Genomic DNA, 25,209 nt, shown 5'->3' with positions numbered 1-25,209 from the left:
AATAACATAATATCTATATTCTGTAGTAATACTATACTAAAACAACACTAAAGTGATAGTAGTATTTCCCCTTATATGAGTGTGTAATGAAAAGTTGAAAACAGAGCATTTTGTATGGAAATGTAAATACAAATTCTTGAACGAATTTGTTGAGGCATTATTCATGGAAAGTAACTAAGAAATAGTAATTCAACGAAAAATTATAATAGTAGCTAATTATTGTTGCCAAAACATAATATTGGAGGAGGATAAAATAATATTACAAGGTTCATACAAAGATCAATTCAACTTTTCTCTTATTTCCTTAATTAACTATATTATGTGATGTGAGTATTAATAATAATTGAGTGATATTAATAAATAATAAACATAGGTATGTGATGAAGAACACAATTCAATACACTAACATTTGGACTACTACCATACAAAAACGTAAATACAAACCAATGTTTAAGAATGGCGATTTATTCTATGCCACTGTCACCATTCTATAGATCACTTTTCAAGTCTGTGTCCTCATCAGTAGATGTTTTATTTCATCATATACAGCAAAATGTAGCGCTGAAACCAGCACAGCTTTAAGCATACTGGGCCAATAACCTTTGTACAGGGATAGGAACCCCTCCTCAACTATTGTTAACTTAATACAGTCTAATATACCATTACAGTACATTTGTTTACCAAAACTCGTCCTGTACTGTTGGAAGCCTTGAATCTGTAATCGTTTCTTCACTAAATCACAAGGATAAATTGCAGTCTTCGATACAAAACCTGCAATTGATCCCGATAGCAGATTTGCTAGTAAAGATGACTTTACTGTCCCAGCGAGAGTATCTCTTTGAAAGAATTTTAGTTTTGTCAATATATTGTCTGTGAAAAGCTTGTAAATAGCGAACTGGATACCGGCGTGGGGCGCGATCTGCCCCAAAGTGGGTATTAAACCTTTAAATAAAGCTGCAGACCCTTCTGTCCTGACCATAGTGTGAAATGCATGAGTGAATCCTTTGTAGGCTCTTTGAGTCTTCTGTTCAGCGATTAACCGCGTTCTCACTGTGTCGAACGGAAAGGAGAGCACTGTTGCCACGGTCGCCGCCACAGCGCCGTTAGAAAAAATAATTGCGTGTCTATGGGTATCGAAAAATTGAGGGTTTGCATGTTTGCACACAGTTGTAAGCTCTTCGAACGTCGTAAATTGCAATATTCCATAAGTTATAGATAGTAACTGCGCCGGTATATGACCACTCCATAGCGTAGATAGTCCTTCTTCCCTCACAATTGATGATAAGGCTTGAAATACGGAGCTGTACTTAGAACCTTGTTTTATTGGCTCCAGTTGAAGTTGGAATCGAATTTTCAGCACGTCCAGGGGCTGTGCCACTGCTCTTGTGAAAGCGCCGGCTCCTCCGCCGGCAAGTGCAGACTGAAATGCGGTAACTTTGGATTCATGTTTATGTACTAGGAGCACCATACTCTAAACTTGGGTCTTATAACACAAACTAAACCAATAATTGTCAAAACAGTCTTAAAATAACACTTTTTACGGCGAATATTGGGAAAATAATATAGTTTTTCAATATTATTTTATAATTTTTCGACCTTCAAAACATAAGATAGCTGTCAACGTCAAATCAAATGTCACTCGCTCAAACGTCATTTGCTTCGTTGCCTTTCAACGTTTTTAACATTGTGCTAAACAGTTTCATTCATGACACAATTCATGTAATCACTTCGAGGTTCGTATTCGCGTTGTAAGTTACAGGGCGGTCGTCACTTTCATTTGCGATATGAAAGAAAGAGATACAACAAAATATTTACATATGGCAACAAGTGTTCTAGCTGTCGTCAAATTATCATCGGTTTATCTAGTCTATGGCTGTTGTCGGTCGAAATTGTTGTGAGTCAGGCCGCCCGTTCGTCGGCATTAAAGATTTCACAGAGATTTTGCTTTTTACAGTGTTCAATTCGTTAATGCGAAGAATGTAAAATGGCTATAAACTTGAATAAACACAAGGACGCGTTAGTCGCCGCGTGGAAGGACGTATTAGACGAGAAAACTGATACTGACTGGTGCGTATTAACAAGTTATAGTTTTACACAACAGCGACCTACTTGCCGATTTAATAAACGCGAGCTTGTCTGCATTAATGAAATGAATCAATTAGAGTTGTGTCCACGATGCGCCCATATTAGCTGTAACAATGGTATCAACAATTGCATTCAATTCAAACAAGGAGATGCTTCTAGTACACTCCTTTCACTACGTGAAATGAAAACTTTCGTATTACTATGCGGTATATATGATTAAACATGTTATGTGGCTTTACTCAGAAATTGATGTAAAATTCATGTGCTAGATCACTATTCTAGGTGCATTTTCTTTCAGCTTTCCAGTTATAACAATGTAGTTTTATCAGATCAGAAAATTGACTTGATTAACTATTCTATAACAATTTTCCTTATACCAGTAAGGAAAATTAATAAGTTTCCTTTATTAAAGCAGCCATATGTGCTGCATAATTATAGTTTTAATTTAACCTACTATTTGTAATATGATACCCCCCCTGTGAGCTGTCTAAATGTTGGGGCAATGCTAGAAAGATATATACTGCTACATCTACATTGGACTTGTGTGATGACATTTGTGTATTGTGAACTATTAGAATCTGTACATTATTTCAGCCACTAGCATAACAAAAGCATTACAAATGCAAATGATTTATGTAAATGTTTGCATTATTGGTGTATTTTATATAAATAACGAATCAGTTTTACAATTAACTGCTGACCTCAATTTAAAATATCATACCCCATATGTAATTGGGATCTTATTTGAATTAGGCTTGTGCCTGCTCGGTTACTGCAGCGAGCGCTCTGCTCTTGGTCAATCGGTCAAACGAACTAGTTTGGTCTTTTAGCTCCTTTAGTTCAGTTCGGTCGTTGAGAGCTGGAATGAATATGAATCGATTTTACAGTATTTTTTTTAAATCTTTGGCAACTGAATTACTTCATTACGATTCAAGTTATACGATACTATAATGACGGTTAAACATTAAAATCTTGACATAATAAAAACAAATATTTGATTTTCCTTCATACTTTTCAGGTTTAGGGCTGTTTGTCACTCTTTTATCTCGTTCGCACATGTGCCAGCGTCATTGTGAACCATTTCGTTCAGTCTATTTTCTGTTCCACTCATGTCAAGCGCTCACCAATCCCACTGAACTAAAGGACCTAAAGACCGAATAAGGTCGTGCAAAAAGATTTAGTTCCTTTTGGTCCTTTATGGGATTTCATTCCTAACCGTTCTTCGTTCATGACCGACACAACCCTAATTTGAATGATGTCATATGAAATAACCTCCATCAAGATTATAACGCTTTTCAGTGATTTAGATCCACAGTCCTGTCATAGCCCTAGCCATCTCTAAGAGCCGGTACAGACGGACTGCAACTTGTATGGGAACTGCACACCAACATTGCAGTTGACATGCAGTTCCCATACAAATTGCAGTTGGGTTCCAGTCTGTATCGGCCCTAATTTGCTAGCCTTATTTAGCAAAATAGCTACAACATAAGCAGCTTCCTGTGAGAGTTTGAATTGTATAAGATTGTCCTGTAAAATTTATTCTTATATTTATTTACTTCATATGTTCATTTTTCTATTCCAGGGCTCTATTTGGCTATGACGGCTTAACCAGTGACCTAAAGTTTGTAAGCAAAGGAGATGGAGGCCTAATAGAGCTGATCGATGAATTCAACAGCGGCAAAATACAATACGCATTTCTAAAGTTAGATGTCCCAGACAGCAGTATATCTAAATATGTTCTTATCAACTGGCAGGTGAGTGATAAGAGATAAGACTGTTTTCTGTATAATGGCAAGGACAAGAATGTTTGATTGCTTATCTGTGGGTGGCATCGGCATAATATTTATGTTCTATCTGATGTACCTGTATTCCTCTCTTCCGTACAATAAAGTGTTACTTACTGATTTTTATTTTGTTGTTATGTTTCTAGTCAGATTTCGATATTGGGACTCATTGACCGCTCAAACTTCATACGACATGACCTTGTATTATGGATCCTTCCAGGGGCCTAACTAAGACAACAGTCAAAAATCAAATTTATAATGCTTTATTTCTTTGACATCCAGTATTAAAATTTTAATGATCTCAATACCTCACAATATTCGAATCGCGACCTTGGCTTTCCTTCTATAAACTACGAACACTCAATCTTGTTAAATAAATAAATAAAAAAGCCATTTATTTCTGGGTAACCATACACTATAAAGTATTTGTACTTATTCTAAGATAAATCTTAATTACTAAAAAAGTTATTCCAAAACCCTCGTAAGAGGTATAGGCCTCTTCCAGTTGAGATTTTGTATTTCTTCTTCCCTTTCTGTTTCATTTTCCTCTCTTTATTAATCTTTTTGGTTAGAATTAGATGATTGCATTTATAGTTGTAATAAACTGGAAGGTTGCGGTCCTTAATCCCCACAGCGACTGCTCAATCTTGTTATACCCAAGTCACACAATTTCTTTCCCTTTCAGGGCGAAGGTGCCCCAACGGTCCGCAAAGGCACCTGCGCGAACCACATTAAACACGTGGCCTCCTTATTCACGGGCTTCCACCTAACCATGCACGCTCGTACAGAAGATGACCTTGAGGAGAGACTGATTCTGGAGAAGTTGGCGAAAGCCGGCTCTAACTTTAACTTCAAGTCTGGGAGGAATGAGGAACTGCCTCCTAGCGGGCCTGTGGGAACGGCGTATCAGAAAGTTAACCCAGGTAACATTTGAAGCAGTATTTTTTACCATCAAAAATGATGTCCCTACCATAGCGCCTTAGCTTAGAGACACTTCGGGATATCTAATCACAAAAACACAAGGTAATTTTTACAAAAAACAAACGCATGTCTACAGTCATCTTCTGACCCAAAAACTGTGTCTTGGCCTCTTGGGATTAGTCCGGACTAATCCTAATAAGGACTAGCTGATCGAAACCAGAGAAAATTCAACCAAAGAAGGCACCACTGAACTGTGGTTCAGATAATTCAGTAAGTACTGGTAATTCCGCTACTACGCTAGATATCGACTACGAAAATAATAGGCGTTTTGGTAACAAAACTGATGTATGGAGTGAGCACTCTATGCTTACTTAGCTTCTCTAATGTACAGTCACAGACTTTAATTTTTAGGGTTCCGTACCCAAAAGGTAAAACGGGACCCTATTACTAAGACTTCGCTGTCCGTCCGTCCGTCCGTCTGTCTGTCACCAGGCTGTATCTCACGAACCGTGATAGCTATTTTAGATAGAAATTTTTACAGATGATGTATTTCTGTTGCCGCTATAACAACAAATACTAAAAACAGAATAAAATAAAGATTTAAATGGGGCTCCCATAGAACAAACGTGATTTTTGACCAAAGTTAAGCAACGTCGGGCGTGGTCAGTACTTAGATGTAGATGTAGTGTAGGGACGCCCGGCCGGAAGCAGGCGGGCTGTCGATAGCTTGTCGCGTTCATTCAGCCCGGTTCCCTGGAGTTGGAGCTGCAGGTTACTGTCCCGGCGGCATTCCCACACTATTCTCCTCAAATCTTCTTGTTTTCCTGCAGAACAGAAGGACATCTTTGAGTTCGACGTCCTTTAGTTCGTTTTCTTCTAGTGTGTCTCTACCGAATGTATTATATCGCGGTGCCGCGTACATAGTACATTCTGCTAGTAAGTGTAAGCTGGTCTCCTCCTTTCCACAATGTGGACAGGAGGCGTCTCTACTGATTTCCATTATCTTAAGGTGTCTGTTGAGAGTATTGTGACCTGTAATGATACCTGTCAGTAGTCTCAGACTGCTCTTACCTAGTTTCAAAAGATACCTGGTTCTCCTGTGGTCTATACCTTTGATCATCATCTTCGACTGTCTGCATCCAGTCTCTTCTTCCCATTCTCTCTGTGCTTCCATCTCTTTTACCTTCTCTATGACTCCCTTCGTGACATCAGCTGACATAGGCAGAGCCGGTTCCGGACCTATGTATTCCGTCTCCGCCCCTATCCTCGCCAGCTCGTCTGCTTTCTCGTTTCCCGTTACTCCCTGGTACCCATGCCACCGTGACACTTCTTTGCTTGCCTATCAAGTTGAGCTCCTCTCGGCATTCTCTCACGAGCGAGGAGGTAACTGATATTTTCTTTAGTGCCTTTAGTGCTGCCTGGCTGTCTGTATATATTACAACAGCTCCCTCTTGTTTTGCGCTCTTTTTGATTATGCTTGCGCAGCGTGTTATAGCACATACCTCGGCTTGGAACACGCTAGCATATCTGCCCAGTGGTACTGATACTTTCTCTCCCAGTTTGGGGATCACTATGCCCGCTCCTGCTAATTTCGTCGAGCTTCTTCTTGAGCCATCCGTAAAGCAGATGGTCGTCGGGTGTCCGACTTCCACCTTCCAGTTGTCTCTTTCTCCTATGTGTATTCTATATTTCTTGTCAAAAATCTCCTGCCTCTTTATAAGGTCATTATTAGCCATCAACATTTCAAGTTTTGATTGTGCCTCTCTTTGTATCAGCGCGTGTCTCTTGTCCACGCAGCTTCCTCTCCATTCCTTGCATGCTTTCATTCTATACCACTGTTCTGTGGCTCTTTTCTCCACCTCAATCCAGAGTGGCTTCAAGCCTAGCATTACCTCCATTGCGTGTGTCGGGGTCGTTCTCATAGCCCCCGTCATCATGAGGCACGCTAATCTCTGGACTTTTGTTAGTTCTCTTTGGTTTTCTTTAATATGTGCTCTATGCCACCATGTCACTGCTCCATATAGCACCCTGGGTAGTATTATCGCCTTGTAGATCCAGTGGATCATTCCTGGCTTCAGTCCCCAGTTCTTTCCTACTGCCCTTTTGCATTGGAACAGTGTTCTTATAGCTTTAGCCGTCTGCTCCTTGATGTGAGTTTTGTACCTGAGTTTACTGTCTAAAGTAACGCCCAGATATTTCAATTCCTCCACCATGTCTAGTTCTATTCCTTGTATCTTTATGGGTTTCATCTCCTTTATTCTTCTATTAGTGAATAGCACTAGTTTCGTTTTCGATGGATTGAGATCCAACCCTCTCTCTCTGCACCACCTCAGTACCTGTCTGAGACCTCTTATCATTATATCTCTTATCACGGTGAGAACTATTCCTCTCACTAGCAGCACTCCATCATCAGAGTAAGCCTGCATGTACATGCCTCCTCTGTTGAGCTCTTTTACCATTGAGTCCAGAAGTAGGCACCACATCAGGGGGGACAGGCACCCCCCTTGTGGGAACCCTCTTCATGGACTAATCGTCTTTGTTACTCCTCCCAGCTCCGCCGTAATGGATCTACCTTTTAGCATTCTCCCTATCCATTGCGCTATTGTCGGTCGGATGCCCTCTCTCTTCAGACTTTCTTCTACGGCCTCGAAGGTTGCTTTGTCAAAAGCCCCCTCAACGTCAAAGAAGCAGCCTAGTGCGTACTGTTTCGTTTCTAGTGCCCTTTCCACCCTTAAAGTTAGGTTGTGTAGGGCTGTCTCCGTTGACTTTCCTGCCATGTAAGCATGTTGATTCCCATGTAGCGGGTCTCCACTGCTTTCCACATTTTCTCTTATATGTTTGTCTATCACTTTCTCTAAAGTCTTTAGTACGAACGACGACAGACTTATGCTTCTGAATGACTTCGCTTCTTGGTATGATTTCTTACCCGGTTTCGGTAGGAAAACCGCCCTCACCTCTCTCCACACCCTTGGAATGTATTTTAGTGCAATACTTGCCCTGTATAATTCCACTAAGTCCTCTTTTATGTATCTATATCCTTTCTGCAGTAGTGCCGGCAGGACTCCGTCAGGGCCCGCAGCCTTGAAGGGCGCAAAGGAGCAGATCGCCCATTCTACCCTCTCCTCCTCCACCACCTCCAATGCCGCTGCCCAGTCTGACTCCTCCTGACCTTCCTGCTCCTCCATTTCTGTCATCTCTTTGCAGTCCGGAAAGTGTGATTTCAGCATGACGCTTAATATCTCCTCTGGTTCCGTAACTAAGTCTCCATTTACTCTCAGACTACCCAGTTGGCACGATCGATCCCCTGCCAGCAGTTTCACTACTCGTGCCCCCTCTGAATAGCTGTTTAAATCTCCCGTGAACCTCCTCCAGCCCTCTAGTCTAGCTTTCTCTCTTAGTCTGGTGTACTTATTCCTGACCTCTCTGTACGTGTCCCAGCTCTGAGAGTCGTCCCTCTTTGTCGCCACTCTCATTGCCCTTCGCACTTTCTTCCTTACCTTTTGTAGTTCTCTGTTCCACCATGGCTGCCGTTTGCCTGTTTGTATCAGCTTCTCCGGGCAGGCCTTGTGGTATGCTCCTAATATGATCTCTTTCAGTCTGCGAGACCCATTTTCTAGGTCATTCACATTCTCATACCTGACTCCCGAGACAGCCAATTCCCTTAGCTCCTCTTCGTACTTCGTCCAGTCGGTTTTACGTGGATTTCTTACCTTCATCTTCTCTACGCGACTATCGATGCTGTAGAGTAATCTGCGGTGGTCAGACATGCTGTCCTCCACATCCACCCTCCAGCCCTTTACCTTGTCGCTCACCTCTTTCGTTGCCATGGTAATGTCAAGCACTTCTTTCCTGGCTCTCGTTACAAACGTTGGTGTATTACCTATGTTCATAATTTCTAGGTCATTGCTAATTATGAATTCTATCAATGATTCGCCCCTTTCGTTGGTGTCGGTGCTACCCCACACCTCGTGGTGTGCGTTAGCATCGCAACCAACAATCAGTGGAATCCCCTTACCTCTGTACCACAGTACCGTTTCTTCTAGTTCCTTCGTGGGTGCCACTCCATCGCCCGGCAAATAGCAGGACGCTAGCGCCACCTTGTATCTCTTGCCATCTTCTTTCATGAAGTAGGTCTCCACCACAACAAGGTCTCTGTAACATAAGGTCATGACACAACCCATGTTTCTTATTTTGTTGCTCACATAAATGCATGCTCTAGGAGGCAGCTCACCATTCCCTTCGTAGTAGAGAGCTCCCCCAAGATGTCCCAGGCCTGCCACCCGATTTTTCCATGCATAAGGTTCTTGCAGCAGTGCTATGTCAACTTCGGCCCTCCTAACATATTGTCCCAGCTCGGACATCGCATCCTTGCAATGTTGGAGGTTTACTTGGCATCAGAGTTGGGCAAAAATTAACTTGAATAAGAATAAAAATAAAAACAGAAATTTTATTCTTATTCAAATCGATTTGAATTAGAATAATTCTTGCACTAGTTATTTTAGAATAAAATTAAGGTGATTAAATCATGTGACTTTTATTTTAAATGCGGAATAAAAAACAGAATAATTATTCTAGAAGTGGGCCTATTCTAACTAAGGTTTTATTCAATTAAAATGTTATTTAGAATTAAGTTAATTTTTGTAGTACACAATCGGTTATATTTTGTAAGTTGATTTTCACCCTTCTATTTAAAAGTCGGATTGATTTGACATTTGTTACTTTAGTTTAGGTAAGTATAGTACACATTGAAGAGTTCCGCTATACACTTATCTAGTTCTATCATCCGATCAGGGTGCTTAGCCAATATGCCAAACGTTGACGCACCGTAGAGTTGCGCATAGTCTCTCTCTATTTCTCTTACATATTAGTGCGATAGAGAGACAGATAGCGTTTCGTTGGCGTAGCACTCGTAGCGCAAACGATTGGGTGCCTAGCTAAGATGCCAATTTTTGTTTTTAATTTAATAACCAAATCATTAGGTACAATTTAGCTGTTTTTAGCGCTTTCTGTCTCTATCACTCTTACATATTAGTGCGATAGAGAGACAGAGATAGCGTTTCGTTGTCGTAGCGCAAACGATTGGCACGTTGGCTAGGCACCCAAGGTGCCTACCCAAGATGACAATTTTTGTTTTTAATTTAATAACTAAATCATTAAGTTAATTTAGCTGTTCTGGGGGGCTAGCCAAGATGCCAATCGCTTGTGCTCCGACAACGAAGCACTTTCTGTCTCTATCACTCTTACATATTAGTGCGATGTGCGATAGAGAGACAGAGATACCGTTTTGTTCTCGTAGCGCAAACGATTGGCATATTGGCTACGCACCCAAGGTGCCTAGCCGAGATGTCAATTTTTGTTTTTAATTTAATAACCAAATCTTTGGGTACAATTTAGCTGTTCAGGGGGCCTAGCCAATATGCCAAGCGCTTGCGCTCCGACAACGAAGCGCTTTCTGTCTCTATCACTCCTACATATTAGTGCGATAGAGAGACAGAAATAGCGTTTTGTTGTCGTGGTGCAAACGTTTGGCATGTTGGCTACGCTCCCAAGGTGCCTAGCCAAGATGCCAATTTTTGTTTTTAATTAATAACCAAATCATTAGGTAAATTTAGCTGTTCTGGGTGCCTAGCCAACATGCCAATCACTTGCGCTCCAACAACGAAGCGCTTTCTGTCTCTATCACTCTTACATATTAGTGCGAGAGAGACAGAAATAGCTGTTTGTTGTCGTGGTGCAAACGTTTGGCATGTTGGCTACGCTCCCAAGGTGCCTAGCCAATAAGCCAATTTTTGTTTTTAATTAATAACCAAATCATTAGGTAAATTTAGCTGTTCTGGGTGCCTAGCCAACATGCCAATCGCTTGCGCTCCAACAACGAAGCGCTTTCTGTCTCTATCACTCTTACATATTAGTGCGATAGAGACACAGAGAGAGCGCTTCGTTGTCGGAGCGCAAACGATTGGCATCTTGGCTAGGCCCCTAGATCAGCTAAATTGAACCTAATGATTTGGTTAGTAAATTAAAAATAATACGGTTACTGAAACTATGCGTTATGCGACAGTCAATTTGTAAGATTTGATTCCATAAAATAGGTATAAATTAGACAAGAGACTAACTACTGTTACATCTACCTAACTATACGTAAGTAATTAGTACCTATACGGTACCCGGACTATATTTTTATTCGTGGAATATTATTTCGATTAAAACTCATGATTATATTTATTTGATTAAGAATAAGTTATTCTCATTCAATTTTTTCTCCTACGAATTATTCCCGACCTGCGATCATATATAACCATGGATACCGTCTTTAGGAACATTACCGTTCAAATTCTCGGGCCAAATTAGCACACATACACAATTACGCCTACATTCAAATAAGACGACGCGTTTACAGAGCCTGTAATCAAAGCTCGTAAACAAAATAAGAGTCATCTTTATTACACTAATGGTACATAGCTAAGTGTAGATGAAATGCATATAATGTCAATAACTACCAATCAGCGACATTAATCCGCTAATAACCTTCTTGCTGTACGTACTGGCCGCTGAGAGTTCGCGGTTCATATTTGATTAGAATATGACTTGGACAGGGATAGGTTTATGCCATACAGTGAAGAACCAGTCAAATAATTCACGTATAATAATTTAATGCAGATTAAAAGATAACTAGTTAAAATGTTGTTATGACATGACAGACTAACTCAACATAAGTAAATATATCATTGTTGTATAAATGTATTCCGCTATAATAAGTATTTTGTATATTTTATTATCAATCTGCATGGCAGTGCGAAGTCACGTTCAGGTATAGTCTGTCCGTTTTTCTAAGATCAAGTACGCCATAGTAAATGTATGGCGAACTTGATCTTAGAAATCGAACTGGCTATACAGTCTGCAAAATTTAGATGGGTACACGAATCGGGTCAAAAATATTTGAACAGGCGGAGTCACAATAAATCCCCACTTTCAGTTCAGAATATTTTATATGTATATAGCCGGTCAAGCAAGTTAGTCAGTAGAAAAAGGTGCAAAATTAAAATTTTGTATAGGACCACAGCCGTTCGCGCGTTCATTTTCTAAATTTGCCGCTCTTATAATATTTTAAACTTTCGCGTTTTGAACACATATTAACTCACATTATACGAAACGAAACTGATTTACGTCGGTAAATCAAGGTAATTGAATAGATTAGATTAGATTTCTTTATTTCAAGATGAAAATTACACTATAAATTTGCTACATTCGTCAAAATTATGTTTATCTTCTCATCATGATCGTCAAAAATTACATTATATATTTAAAAATAAAAAATATTAAGATTAATAAAATTATGTCTCCCAATAAGGATCGTCATGTACAAAGAAAAACATGTCAAACAATTGAATATAAACCAAGTTAACATTAAAGTCGATGTCAACATAAATAATTTGTAACTGTCATTAAAATGTCGAATTTAAACATAAAAATATCACAAAAGAACAAAATGTCATGTTTAAAATACAAATCTACAATTTAATAATAAATAAAATTACATATGTTACATATATATACATACATATATACATATATGTTACATAATATAATTCGCGTTAGACCCGTCTATAATGTGAGTTAATGTTTGCCGCTCTTTTCTACTGACGGAAATGGCTTGAGAGAGAACCTACATATATGTGACAGTAGAGAGTGGATTCAAATGATCAACATTTTCAGATAATGTGTGTATTTGTTAAATTAATTCAGTGAAAGCATGATAGGAAAAATGTATCTACATATAGGAGACCGGGTATGATTATCTCATGGGTTATATCTCATGAATAGAACATATTCTAGATATCTTGCCAGGCATCCACTCAATTTCATGTCTCTCTAATTGGACAGCTTTTTTCCATAGTTCTCTGCGAATAGCATCTTGTGGGAATCTGAATGGAAAGTAATGTAAAATGACAATACCAAATTTGATTATTAATTTGAAATAACTAGGTAGTTTTTTTATAGCTCCATCTCATGAAATAAAAAAGGAAAATACAAATCTGTAAGAAGGAATTTATTACTACATTTATAATTATATAGAAAATACCTAAACCAAATACAAGTTAATAAAATAGTCTACTTCATTTAGCATAACACCATCCCTATTATCCTCGCAATTTAAAAAGTCGTATGTTGTTACGACAGTCGTATGCAGTTGTTACGTTTTAGCTTAGCACGGTAGTATTGAAAACAAATCGTCATGTTTTTTCCAAATTCTACTGAAGTTATCTGTTTACTACAAGTGAAAAGTGATTCCACTGTCCTTGGTATGAACTAAAATAACTTCTGCACCACTTCACGACACATGAATATATTTTTAATTACAAAAAAACGTTGTTTTTATAAATCAATTTAGCCATTTGTCACTGACTGTCATCTCGGTGGTACTGAGATTGCCAATCGAGCAGTTTGTAAGTACCGCCTATCGCGGGGTAGTTTGCGTTGGGTCATAATTGAGCGGACAGAATACTTCCATGTATAGCATTTCGCTGTTCCCGACCAAAATTATTTGAATATTTTTGACGGGAATAAAATCGAGATGATTTTATTCCTACGAATTCTTATTCAAATAATGATTTTATTCTTGAATGCCCAACACTGCTTGGCATATGTTCGTGTGTGTGTTGGTGTGTGTGTGTTTGTGTAGTGTTCCCTGTGTGTCTCCCTTTCTTTTCATCTCTTGTGTGTAGTGTTGTTGTCCCCAAGCTGCTACTCGGAGAGTTCACTGCCGGCGACATCCATACTCCCCTCTCCTCCCGTATGGACATCGACGGGTTCAGCACTCTCCTGCTTCAGCTCGGGTGCTTCTGCTGGTCCTTCTTGTTTGGATTCTGAGGGTTGTGGATTTGGATTCGCCCTCAGAATCCGGACTCGTACGCTGGTGGCCGAGAAGTCCAGAATCTTTGTCTTCTCTTGCCCCCAGCTCTCCTCGACTCCGTCTGGAACCATATAGGTCAGTCGGGTTCCTAGCTCTAGAGCCTCCCTACCTACTGCCTTCCAGTGCAGAATTTTGAGTTCCGGTCGATCGGGATTCTGAGCGTAAAGGAACTCCTTTACGTACTCAGTGTCCGTGTCGCCCGGAACCCAAACCTGCACCCTGGTCTGCTCCAGCTTACGCACGATGATTTTGTGGCCATCCAACTCTCCGAAGTCCTGACTTCGCAGCCATTCCCTCGACTCCGTCGTTTTTGGTGTCACAAGGAAGAATCCTTCTGACACCAACCCCGACGTAGCGAATCTTGGCGCTACTAAGCCAGGCTCCCCCCTGACTACCTTCAGGACGACCACCTCAATCAGCTGCGTAAGCCTCTTTCTGATGAGTCTCGCCAGAGCCTCATCCACCGAAACTCCGTCCTCTCGGCACACAGCCACAGCGAGACCCCGATTCGCCTTAGCGACGTTCCGTGGTCCCTCCGCGGCCGCCTTGCCTTGGTTCGGGCGCTTCGCTGGAGGACGCTCCGAGCGACCCTCATCAGTACTCTGTCTTTTTATCTTTAAGCCGCTTCTGCTCGGGCCGTGCTTGGCCTCCCCTTTGGTAAATACCTCGGGAATGCCACTCCCTTCCCCAGCAGTCGCAGCCCTCCTCCTAAGCAGCTTGGCTTTCTTTTTCTGAGCCTTCGACTCATACTTGTGGAACTGCTCATGCTCCATCGGTGTGGCCTCCCTAATGGTTTCCCCCTTCGATGGTGATTTGAGCAGTGCATCCTCTTCGTTCAAAGTCAGGCCACCCAGTTGTAAGACATCTGGAGTGCCCTGCCTTGCTTCTCTCTGTGTTCCTCCACTCTCCTCGTCGGAGCTCAGAGTCCCACCTTCTTCAACGATCGGGGGTCTATCAGCTGGCTTCCCGCCCTCCCGCTCTTTCGAGACGGTCGGGGGTCCCTCAGCTGGTTTCCCGCCCTCACGCACTTCTACCCTTACGGGTCTCTTCTCCGCTTGCGCGGTGTTGGTTTTGGGTTTTTGTTTTTTTAATCTAGAATCCATACACTATTTAAATTTGTGGGAAGAACTAAAATTAGGGTGGTCAGTACTTGGATGGGTGACCGTTTTTTTTTTTTTGCATTTTTTTCCGTTTTTTTTTAAATTATGGTACGGAACCCTTCGTGCGCGAGTCCGACTCGCACTTGCCCGGTTTTTTTTTATATTTTGGGACATCTTACACAGTTCAACCTAGCCCCAAACTAAGCCAAGCTTGTACTATGGGTCCTAGGCGACTATATACATACATAGAAAACACCCACTACTCAATTGTTGAGCCATTTAGAGTTCAAGCTAATTGGGTTGTCAATACTAACGCTATGACATCTCCATTGTAAAGTAAACCCTAAATGGCTCAACAATTAAAGTCTGACCGTACCAACTCCGTCCAAAAATGATGAAACGATGATCCGATATTTACTGTTATATAATCACAAATAACGACATTTAATTTGTCAACAAAGTTGTTATTACAAATAATTGTAAACATTTACTGCCGAATTCATTATTACTTCCACTGTAAATTGAGTGTGAGTGTTTCTTTAATTATTAAAATTGACCTAAATGGCAAACCTTTTAGTTCGTAAACATTATGGTGTGACGTGTTTGAATGTAAGTGAAGAGATTATTAAAAGAAGGCATAGTTTGCGAAGAGGTGCGTTATATTATAGTTTACTTATTTTAATTCTTATTTACAAAATATATTCTGCGGGTTCAAACCCCGGCTCGGCTCGTACCAATGAGTTTTCGGAACTTATGTACGAAATATCATTCGATGTTTACCAGTTTGAAGGAAAACATTGTGAGGAAACCAGACTAATCTCATTAAGGCCAAGTTTACCCTCTGGGTTGGAAGCTTAGATGGCAGTCGCTTTCGTAAAAGGTAGTGCCTTCACCAATTCTTGGGGTTTTGGGCTGTAGCCGCGCGCGTCACTTGACGCCTATGGCAAGGGGTTAACATACACGTCTGCAAATAAATATGTCCTTTGTATTAGGGTTCCGTACCCAAAGGGGGAGGCCTATGTTCAGCAGTGGACGTCTTATGGCTGAGATGATGATGATGACCCAAAGGGTAAAAACGGGACCCTATTACTAAGACTCCGCTGTCCGTCCGTCCGTCCGTCCGTCCGTCCGTCTGTCACCAGGCTGTATCTCGTGATCTGTGATGAAGCTGAAATTTTCACAGATGATGTATTTCTGTTGCCGCTATAACAACAAATACTAAAAACAGAATAAAATAAAGATTTAAGTGGGGCTGCCATACAACAAACCTGATTTTTGACCGAAGTTAAGCAACGTCGGGCGGGGTCAGTACTTGGATGGGTGACCGTTTTTATAGATAATGGTATGGAACCTTTCGTGTGCGAGTCCGGCTCGCACATGGCCGGTTTTTTTTTCAAATAGTTTTGGAGCACTATGTAAAAGTAACTCTTTTGTTTCAGTTCAAGAAATCAACTCGTCAGAGCGCGACCAGTTCTGGTTGAAAGAAGAACAAGAAGAGAAGAAGAGAGTAGAAGCAGAAAGGAAAAGGAGAGAAGAGGTAAGATGATAAAAATGAATTAAGTAGTTCATAGTATTTATTCCTAATAAAATTTATATTGATTAACCTCCTTTCATAAACGAACTACAAACCTCAATAATAATCGTTTGTCTTTATCTGTCATTTTGACTTATGTATTTGTAAGAAAGGGATAAAACATAATTTAACTAAATCAGGCCCGTAAAGTTTTATGAATAACGGGGTTAGTGTTTATATTCTAAAAATATATGAAGCGATTTTTTACCTCAAACTCATCAGTACTCACTGTACTCAGTAATTCAAAACCGTTTGGACAGTTTCAATTGTGTTAATTAATTTTAGGAAAAGAGGAAGGCAGAAGAGGATGCCAGGAGGAAAGAAGAATTAGCCGCCCAGAGGAGAGCTAAGGTTGAAGAACAGAAGTAAGTGCTTGACTTATTCTTACCACCCTTTGACAATGTTCGTTAGGACATACATAACCTTTGACCGTCTTTTTATATACATATTTTTCTTAACCAGAACCATAGAGAAAAAAATACATAGACTGCTCACTCCATACATCAGTTTTGGTACCAATAATACTATTATTTTCCATAGTCGACATCTAGCATCGAGTAGCGGAATAACCGGAAAGTCTAATGACGTTGGGCATTAGACTTTCCGGTCGGTGCTACATCTATTGTCAAGTAGCGGTACTGATAATTCCGCTACTCGATGCTAGATGTCGACTATGAAAATAATAGTCTTTTTGGTACCAAAACTGATGTATGGAGTGAGCACTCTTGTCTTACTATATTTATCTATGCCAGAACAATAGGAAAGGGTCAAGGAGGCTTGAATTTCGGTGCCGAATTAAGAATAGTAGGTTAAGAATATTTACAGAGTTTTTGAAAAATCGTAGCGCTTTTTTATTTAGATCACAATACGGTTGCCAAAATTTTTATTAGCTATTTATTTATAATACCAATATTTTTTGCTATTCCTAATGACTATATTTTGTTTCCGTAGAGTGGCGAGTCCAGACCCAACGAGTCCCACCGGCGTGTCAACGAGCGAGGTACTTAGGAGGCAGAGGTCACAAGAGGCGAGGCAACTTATTGGAACCTCTACGGCCTCTGCCAGGGCCCTGTTCCAACAGAATTTGGCTCAAGGACAACTTACACCCAAGTAAGTTGGTTAACTAGAGGCTCTGTGAGCTGTATAACCTCGCTAAAACTATATAGATTTTAAACTTTTCCGAAATCGGTAAAAAAATCTGTATAATTGGCCTGATGACAGTAACAAAGAATAATGGAAATAATGGTTTCAAAGAAACATATACGTAAATACGATTCAAAAAATTAATATATTCAATAAAATAAAACTGCAAAATTCTCTAATCGGCCATTTTGACTGAAACGCGAATCAGAAGCGAGCTAAGAATTGACGTCATCAAAGTATGACATATTTCTTAGAGCAACATAGACAATCTCATTGACTGTAATCCATTACGTCCTCACCAAAGAGTTTGGAAGTTCAAAAAAAATATTATTTCGCCACTAAACATTTATTACGTCCAAAAAATATTATTACACGATATAAAGTAAATATTTATTTGTTATTATATAAATAAAACGCTAAATAATACGATATTTCAAAAAAAAACATAATTTTTTGGCTGAATGGAACTATCATTGCCATGTTGGCTGTCGTAACTAGAAAAAATTAAAAAGTAAACCCGGCGCTCGGTTCTTAATTCATCTTAAATTGCAACCGTGTGAGAGTCTTTGTATAAAATGACTTATTGTAAACAATTTTTGTAATGTATTTATCACTCCTAATAGTAATATATGGTGCTGAATTAACAATATCATTCGGATTCAAGGGAAATTCGTAACTGTAAGTATGTAAACAATGTCTACCACCATGATTTATGACGTCACAAATGGCGTGTGAGGCGTTTTCGCGCGAGGTTTAAACTAGCTATAATAAAATGCAATTATTTATGTTAAATCTTATGAGTATAGCTGAAATATTGTGTTTTTCGGAACCAATACAAGTGTACCGATAATATTAAAAGGGATTTCAAAATTTGTCATCAGGCCAATTATTGAATTTGCTTACAAAATTTCACAAGAATCAATGGTGAGATGCGACCTTGTAGAGGAGAACAGCTTCTACACTCGCGTGCAAAAGTATTGCATCACTTTGTATTTTTTCGTCCGTACCCAATATATTTGTAAACTGGTTAATTTCGCTAAATTGTTTTAATGTAATCATGTTCCTTGAAGTTTTAGCTTTACGAAAAGTAAAAAAACATGGAAACCGGTCCAGTATTTTTCAAATTATCGGCATTTTTCCTTTTTGTGAGCGGTTTCACGTTATCACGCGCACGAGTTGCGCTACCTTTGACCCCTATAAAACGGGGGGTAGAGAAGGGGTTGTTATTAGTCACTTATCAGAAGTCGATCGTTACATATTTTCGCGTATTTTCCCTTGAAAAAGACCTGAAAAAATGGAAACCACTGAAGCTGAAGTCCGCTAAATCGTCCAGCCCCTGCAAGTGGGGCGTAGCCAACGTTCAGTAGCTGCCGAGCTGAATTTAAGCCAATCTGCAGTTTGCAGAGTTTACCAAAGGTTCCAGGGGACTGGATCCTTTACTTCAATACCAAGAAGCGGCCGCAGAAAGTGTACATCAGAGAGGGACGACCGCTTCTTTGTCACAACATCTCTCCGAGATCGATACCAGACAAGCATTGCCATCCAGCAGCATCTGCGTGAGATACGAGGAATGACTGCCAGTGAGTGGACAATAACGGCCTGGCCACGACATTGGTCTAAGGCGATCGGCGGCGGCGACCGGCGGTAAGTCGCAAAAACAATAACCCGGCGACGCATAATGCATGCCACGAGCCTTGTCGCCGAGCGGCAACGCGCGCGGCGTGCACCGGGCGACCGGCGGCGGCGGCGAGCGGGGCGGCGCGCGACTCGAACATTTGTATCGGGCAGTGCGGGCGATGCCACGACTTTAGAGCGGCGCGACCGGCCTAGGCGGCGAGACGGATCGAGCGGTGGCGTGCGGAACAAAACAGTTTGTTTTTTCTTCGAGCGATATGGACACGGAAGCGTATATTATTGAAATTTTAAATGTACTTTCGCGTATTTAATTATGTTGTAACGTCTCCACACTCATTCTTGTGTACTCGCTTTTTTTTTGGGTGCTTTCTATACATAATATATATAATACTAAACTAGATGTAAATAAATTTGTCGTCCTGTATTTAGCCCATGCACCCCTTCTCTTCTGTACAAGATGCTATTGACAAACAATTAAATATATTCTATGCACTGAAGTGCCACTTTTGAAAAATAACATGTTTTAATACGTCCCAGCCGCTCCTAGTCGCTGCCGCCGCTACTGAAAGTACGTGGCATGCCTGGCGGTCGCTCGCGTTTGCCGCGCAGCCAGCCGCCCCGCCAGTCGCCTTAGACCAATGTCGTGGCCAGGCCGTAAGAAGAAGACTTAAGAAAGCGAACTTGACACCCAGGAGGCCCGTAGCGGGGCCCAGATTGCTGGCGCGACACCGTACAGCCTAAAGAGAGTTTGCTGGAAATCACAAGGACTGGACCATTGAGCAATGGACCCCAGTTCTCTTCTAGAAAGAGTGCAGAATGTGCTTGAATGGATGTGACCGAAAAGGAAGAGTCTACAGACGGCCAGAAGAACAGTTCGCTCAATGTTACATCTCCGAAAGGATCGCCTATGGCGGTGGATCCGTAATGCTCTGGGGCGGCATTTCCTACGACGGGCGGACAGAGCTGATTTTCGTGCCTGGCGGGGGCCGTGACAGTGGATTGACCGCTGCCAAGTACATCACTGATATCCTGGAGGAACATGTTGTTCCTTATGCCGGTATTTTTGATGAGGGGTTCATCCTAATGCGGGATAATGTCCCGTGTCATACCGCTAGGGCCACCGCAGCCTACCTTCTCGAAGTGGGCATCGACACCATAGACTGGCCAGCGATGAGCCCGGACCTTAACTCCATTGAACACGTGTGGGACTACCTAAAAAGGAGGGTTCGGAAGCGGAATCCTGTCCTGGTCAATGTTGAGGAGCTGAAGGGTGCCTTGCTGGAGGAGTGGGACGCTATTCCTCATCATCACATTAAAACATTAATTAGGTCTATGAAAAACCACTTGGTTTGTGAAAGGAGGAAGGGGTGGCAATACCAAGTTTAAATTTAATAATAATAATCGATATTGTATTAAAAAAATGACCTTTATTCATAAGTTTCCTGATTTATTTTTGGAGCATTATGCGACTACTTTCAGTTTTCTGATTTTTTTTAGTCTTCGGATTCGAAATTTCATTGAATCTACCATTTTTCTAATGCGTTACATTATAAGCTTTCAGTTGATACCAAAATTTTCAGAATCGGGTATAGAATTACAAAGATATTAGGTGCGGACGAAAAAATGCAAAGTGATGCAATACTTTTGCACGCGAGTGTATTTGGAACCATCACAAGCGTTCTGGTTCAATAGTAGCTTTTTATTTTAGTGACTCTTGGACCACTCGCTACACTTGTCCATTTTGACTTCTATCGCTTTCCCGAGTACAAGTGGTAAACAAACTTTGCTCCCGTGTTACATAACATTTTTTTTAATTATTCCGCAGATCGAACAGTATACCAGAGAAGCCCGTCCGTAGCTCGGTCATCGCGCAACGCATCAACACATTCACACAACCACAACCCACTTCCCTACCCCCCCTCTCCCCCTCAAACCGCTCCCCCCACAAAATCACCCCCACCGAGCCCCAGGAGCCCAAAACGAGCCCCCTCAAAAACATAGACAAAATCAAAATGAGCCTAGAAAGCCCCTCGCAAATACAATACGAACCTATAATAGATCCCACAGTCGATTTAAGTCCAAGTACCGAAAACAACCCAACTTCCTTCAGTGCCATAAACTATGCAGAACTTAAAGAAAACGAGTACAGACCTATAGCCGATTCGCTAAAACAGAGTGAACCTATGATTAAACAAAATATCTTAGAGAATGACATGTTCGATGCATCGTATTCTAGTTCGAATGAAAACGATGATGACGATAGCGACAATAAGTTTAGTACTATAAAGAGATCGCCGTACAGTAAGAATAATATAGCGGAGGAGAATGGGAAGGCGGAGCTGAGCAGGCAGAATACTGTTATAGAGAATGTTCATTATAAGAAGGAGGCTAATGGGACTAATACTAGTGATGGTGAGTTATTTTTTACATAACTTTAGATTTTGAAGTTAATATTTGTGGCCATAGGTATAGAAGGGCATAAGGAATTTACACCTGCGCTGTCCGAGACTTGTAACCTTTTTCACTAGGGCAACAGTTATTAATATATTATGTTTGATGAAGTGGTTTAATATCAAAGAAAATAGTTGTTAATTGTAATAGAGAGGTAAAGATTAAGAAAAAAACGTTAAAGTTTGACAGCCAAAACAGATGGTCACTGAATTGTCAAACGTGAACTTCTGGCAATCAGAGTTACCATAACCCTGTATAGGGCCAGCGACATTAGCTGTCTAATTCGAAGCATGACCGATAAAATCGATTAATCTTCGGTATGGCTAAATGTTGAAAAAACACTCTGTAATATTTAAAGACATATAATGAGGAACAACATTTGAGTATGTGTAAAATATGGTTAATATTTGCAGACGTGTCACCAGAAGGCCTGGAGGATGAGGGCACAATATATGAAGACTTGGACGACGACCCCGGTCTTACTGCGAGGGCGTTGTATGACTACCAAGCAGGTAAGTTCCTTCTATAAAATTGTTTCTCTATGCTAAATAATTTGGAGATGTTGTAGGTCCTCAAAGTCAATGTGACAATACTATTAGAAGTATTTGAACAAATTAAATTATTTTTCAGAAAAATATAAAAATTTTACCTTCCAATAAAATTGATATTATGTTTCCTTCTACGTCAGAGATGTTCATTGAGAGAGTAACGCGATCGGTGACCGACAGATGCCACTAGAGTCTATGTAGTCGCTCCGCCCTACGCCGTGACGTTGTTCCTCTTCCCCTCCCTGCAAACCGTTGCTCGCTTCCCGCGACTCGCCGCCACCATGTCATTGTTGAGGAGTACCGTCGGCATAAAAGTAGCCCAGTAGCCTGCCAGGAAGGCATTACTCACATCTCTGACGTAGAAGGAAACATAATATCAATTTTATTGGAAGGTAAAATTTTTATATTATGTGTTCCGTACTCTACGTCAGAGATGTTCATTGAGACCTGTTTATTATCTCCTGGTGGCGAGTCAGCGGGCGCGCAAGCGTTAGGGCTACACCTACTGTCATAGAACTCAGAGAAAGAATAAATATATACGCCTTATTGCAACCCATGAAATCACAGTGACTCGTTATAATGATGCATTACAGGAAATTGTGAATTTAAATTGTAATCCCAGGTTCGAATCTGACGTTAAACTGGTTTGAGAGATTTCTCATTCGAAATCGCATCCGATCCGCAGAATCTCGGCGTTAGAATGGTCTAAAGAAGAGTCATGTTCCCAATTAACTTAAGCCAAAATATCGCTAATTGGATAGATTTCCAGCCAATTTAGTGATTAAGTACATCGTGGATCGAAAGCAATCTTAAGCGAGGCCGGCTTGGATGAGACTGTGGCTGAAAGCGCAGTGTCCCCTAACATTTTGTGCAATTCTCACAAGTTGACGTACCCAGACTACCTACTTACTGGGTCTATACTTTATTCCGGAGCTTCTAAGAGTCCAATCGGTAAGACACGTTATCTGGTTTAGAGCCGAATTTCGGACACAAAATAATAGCGTGAACGTTATCTATGTAATTGCCCGGGCTACAGTATAGTAGAGTAAGGTCATTGACCCTGCGGCCTGATGCTAACAGTAAAAATGCGGCAGCTCTTCTATATAGGTACGTTGTAGGGCTATTCAAATTAGGGCAAGTAGATTTCTCGCGTCCTAAGCTGGTGGTTTGGGAGGCGCTGGTCTCGCTATTAATGGCGTTGGAAGAAGGCATAGTGTCCGATAGTGGTTCACATACAGCGCTTGTTACAGGCTTATGAACAAGTCTCGTTCTGAAAGCTAACATGGGCAATATAAATATATGTCTGAGATAGCTCGCTACTTCACTGGATATTAGAGGTACCTGGCAGTCGATCTTATTTTTGATGCACCATGAAGACCATTTCTACATTGTGGGCGTACAGGCGGCCTAGAGAGTTGCGTCTCGTTCGCTACGTAGCGTTAGCCCTTGGCATGTTTGCCTGCATGCGCCAGTCACGCCAGTAGGTACATCACAGCGGACGTCACTCCTGATCCCGCCAGCTCGGTGTTGGAGCGTCGTATCTGTCAGGAGCTACGCCTCCTTCTAAGGTCGTTGACTCGTAAGGGAGGGCGGTCTGACGCTGTGTTCACTAGGACCGCCAGTAAATTGCAAGCTTACCACAGCTGCGTGAAGGCTCTCCTTATCACGCCGTCACAGGTAACAGACTAGGCTGGGAGGTGGAGACATCCATACCAAGTCGTATCACCGGCAGCTGCCAGAAGCGAAGTGGTAGCAGTTCAAAGAGTCTGTTAAGAAATACCGTGACACAGTGCGAAGGCTCTCGAAATCGGAGGCTGGCCAACAAGGCGCAGATAGTCTCGGCGGCTTCTGGGCGTAGCTGCCACTCGGGCGCGCAGTGACTTCTTGATAAATCGCCCTCGGGGGTTGTACCGACCTGGTAAGTAGCAAGGAACCAGCGCGACCTGTAGACGATCTGCTGGCATCAGCAGTTTTTGCGACAGCCGTGGTAACGGAGGGGATGTAGTGTCGCCGTCGTTTTATGTATACTGTAGTGGTGCGGTTGTATGTTTACACTTCTGTCGTCAGCGTTGCAGATGTAGCCCGTTAACGGTTACTCTTCACTGTAAGGGCCTTACCTCGTACATTGTCTACCAATATTGGAGGTTGTAACGGACTGCTTGCATAAGATGAGGAAGGAAGTGGCGCGAGGCTTTCGGCAGCTTCGTGTTGCTGGGGACTGCGAAGGTGTCACCTTCCTCCATGAACTAAAGTTTGCGAGTTTGAGACTGAACAGGAGGCATTGAGTCTCATTTCTGCGAGAAACTCGGCAGCAAGGCAGGCGTGTATGTCGCGAAAAAGAAAACTTTCAATCGGGGTGTTGTGCCGCGTGTCCCACGTGATGTCTAGGAGCGTAATAGTTTAATTCGCTTTACCCGAAGAAACACCCTATATCGAGCTAGTATAGGGGTATGGTAGCATGCTTTTAAGGAAATCGAACTAATGAAATCCAGTTTAAAATCGATTTTGGCGCTTGCGTAACAAAACTGTTTCGATAAAGTCGAAGACAGACAGATGGAAACTGCTGGGGTCCTCCTGGCCCCTTTCTCTTAGCACCGGAAACTCAAGCTTGTTCAGGCGCAGCGGGTTTATTTGTCCCATTTTGTTTATTATGGGCTTGGCGCACGAGTTCGTCTTTGTAAGACGGAACTTAAGCTGGAGAGCGCGGGCAAGCAGAGATAATTATGTGAAGTCTGCAGACCTTTTCGATGCCTTTCACCTCGGTTTTGAGCGGTCGCACAGGGCCTTGTCGCTAGCTGTTCTTCGGTTGGATCACTCCATGGCCTCGAGAAGTCGTAGGAACCTCGAAGCGGCACGGCCCCACGTCGATCAGCACCTTTATGAAGCCCAGGAACACGACGTATTTTCCTCTGAGTATCGACATATCTTACCGCTTTCAACTCCGGGCAGTCGAGCCACGCTAGCCTTACGACCTTGTCTGCCGTCGCCGGAGGATTCCTTAACCGAAACCAAGAGCTTAGCGGTCTGTTCGTGCTATGGCACCATAGCTATAGGC

General features: G+C 41.6%; 3 protein-coding genes across 3 annotated transcripts in view; 1 reads left to right on the top strand and 2 right to left on the bottom strand.

Moving 5' to 3' along the window:
• Positions 1 to 249: 249 nt before the first annotated feature.
• LOC134795319 (mitochondrial thiamine pyrophosphate carrier) lies at positions 250 to 1,601 on the bottom strand. Its single transcript, XM_063767138.1, has one exon. The coding sequence runs from the start codon at positions 1,466 to 1,468 to the stop codon at positions 503 to 505; it is 966 nt and encodes a 321-aa protein (XP_063623208.1). The 5' UTR covers positions 1,469 to 1,601; the 3' UTR covers positions 250 to 502.
• A 248-nt stretch (positions 1,602 to 1,849) lies between these two features.
• LOC134795301 (drebrin-like protein) overlaps positions 1,850 to 25,209 on the top strand; it is a 29,709-nt gene continuing 6,349 nt past the window's right edge. The window contains exons 1-8 of the mRNA XM_063767112.1: positions 1,850 to 2,067; positions 3,668 to 3,839; positions 4,555 to 4,792; positions 16,244 to 16,341; positions 16,663 to 16,742; positions 17,329 to 17,487; positions 20,981 to 21,567; positions 22,020 to 22,118. Coding sequence (XP_063623182.1) covers positions 1,985 to 2,067; positions 3,668 to 3,839; positions 4,555 to 4,792; positions 16,244 to 16,341; positions 16,663 to 16,742; positions 17,329 to 17,487; positions 20,981 to 21,567; positions 22,020 to 22,118 — 1,516 coding nt within the window. The 5' untranslated portion in view covers positions 1,850 to 1,984. The remainder of the gene's footprint in view (positions 2,068 to 3,667; positions 3,840 to 4,554; positions 4,793 to 16,243; positions 16,342 to 16,662; positions 16,743 to 17,328; positions 17,488 to 20,980; positions 21,568 to 22,019; positions 22,119 to 25,209) is intronic.
• LOC134795852 (uncharacterized) lies at positions 4,849 to 9,166 on the bottom strand. The gene is made up of 3 exons (XM_063767785.1): positions 8,806 to 9,166; positions 5,461 to 5,614; positions 4,849 to 4,873 (listed from the first exon to the last, which is right to left on the bottom strand). Exons 1-3 carry the CDS (start codon positions 9,149 to 9,151, stop codon positions 4,849 to 4,851), a joined length of 525 nt encoding a protein of 174 aa, XP_063623855.1. The 5' UTR covers positions 9,152 to 9,166.

The sequence above is a fragment of the Cydia splendana genome, chromosome 12 (assembly GCF_910591565.1).
Source record: "Cydia splendana chromosome 12, ilCydSple1.2, whole genome shotgun sequence".
Classification (NCBI taxonomy): Eukaryota; Metazoa; Arthropoda; class Insecta; order Lepidoptera; family Tortricidae; genus Cydia; species Cydia splendana.
Note: the sequence above shows the minus strand (reverse complement) of the source record. Positions and strands in the feature narration are given on the sequence as shown.

What these genes read in the sequence shown, in the direction of transcription:
- LOC134795319 (XM_063767138.1), bottom strand. Translation starts at nt 1,468, where the DNA reads ATGGTGCTCCTAGTACATAAACATGAATCCAAAGTTACCGCATTTCAG.
- LOC134795852 (XM_063767785.1), bottom strand. Translation starts at nt 9,151, where the DNA reads ATGTCCGAGCTGGGACAATATGTTAGGAGGGCCGAAGTTGACATAGCA. An exon ending in AACGGTACTGTGGTACAGAG is followed by an intron (nt 5,615 to 8,805) that starts GTAAGGGGATTC and finishes TCTGTTCTGCAG; the next exon opens with GAAAACAAGAAGATTTGAGG. An exon ending in TACACTACATCTACATCTAA is followed by an intron (nt 4,874 to 5,460) that starts GTACTGACCACG and finishes TTTTGTGATTAG; the next exon opens with ATATCCCGAAGTGTCTCTAA.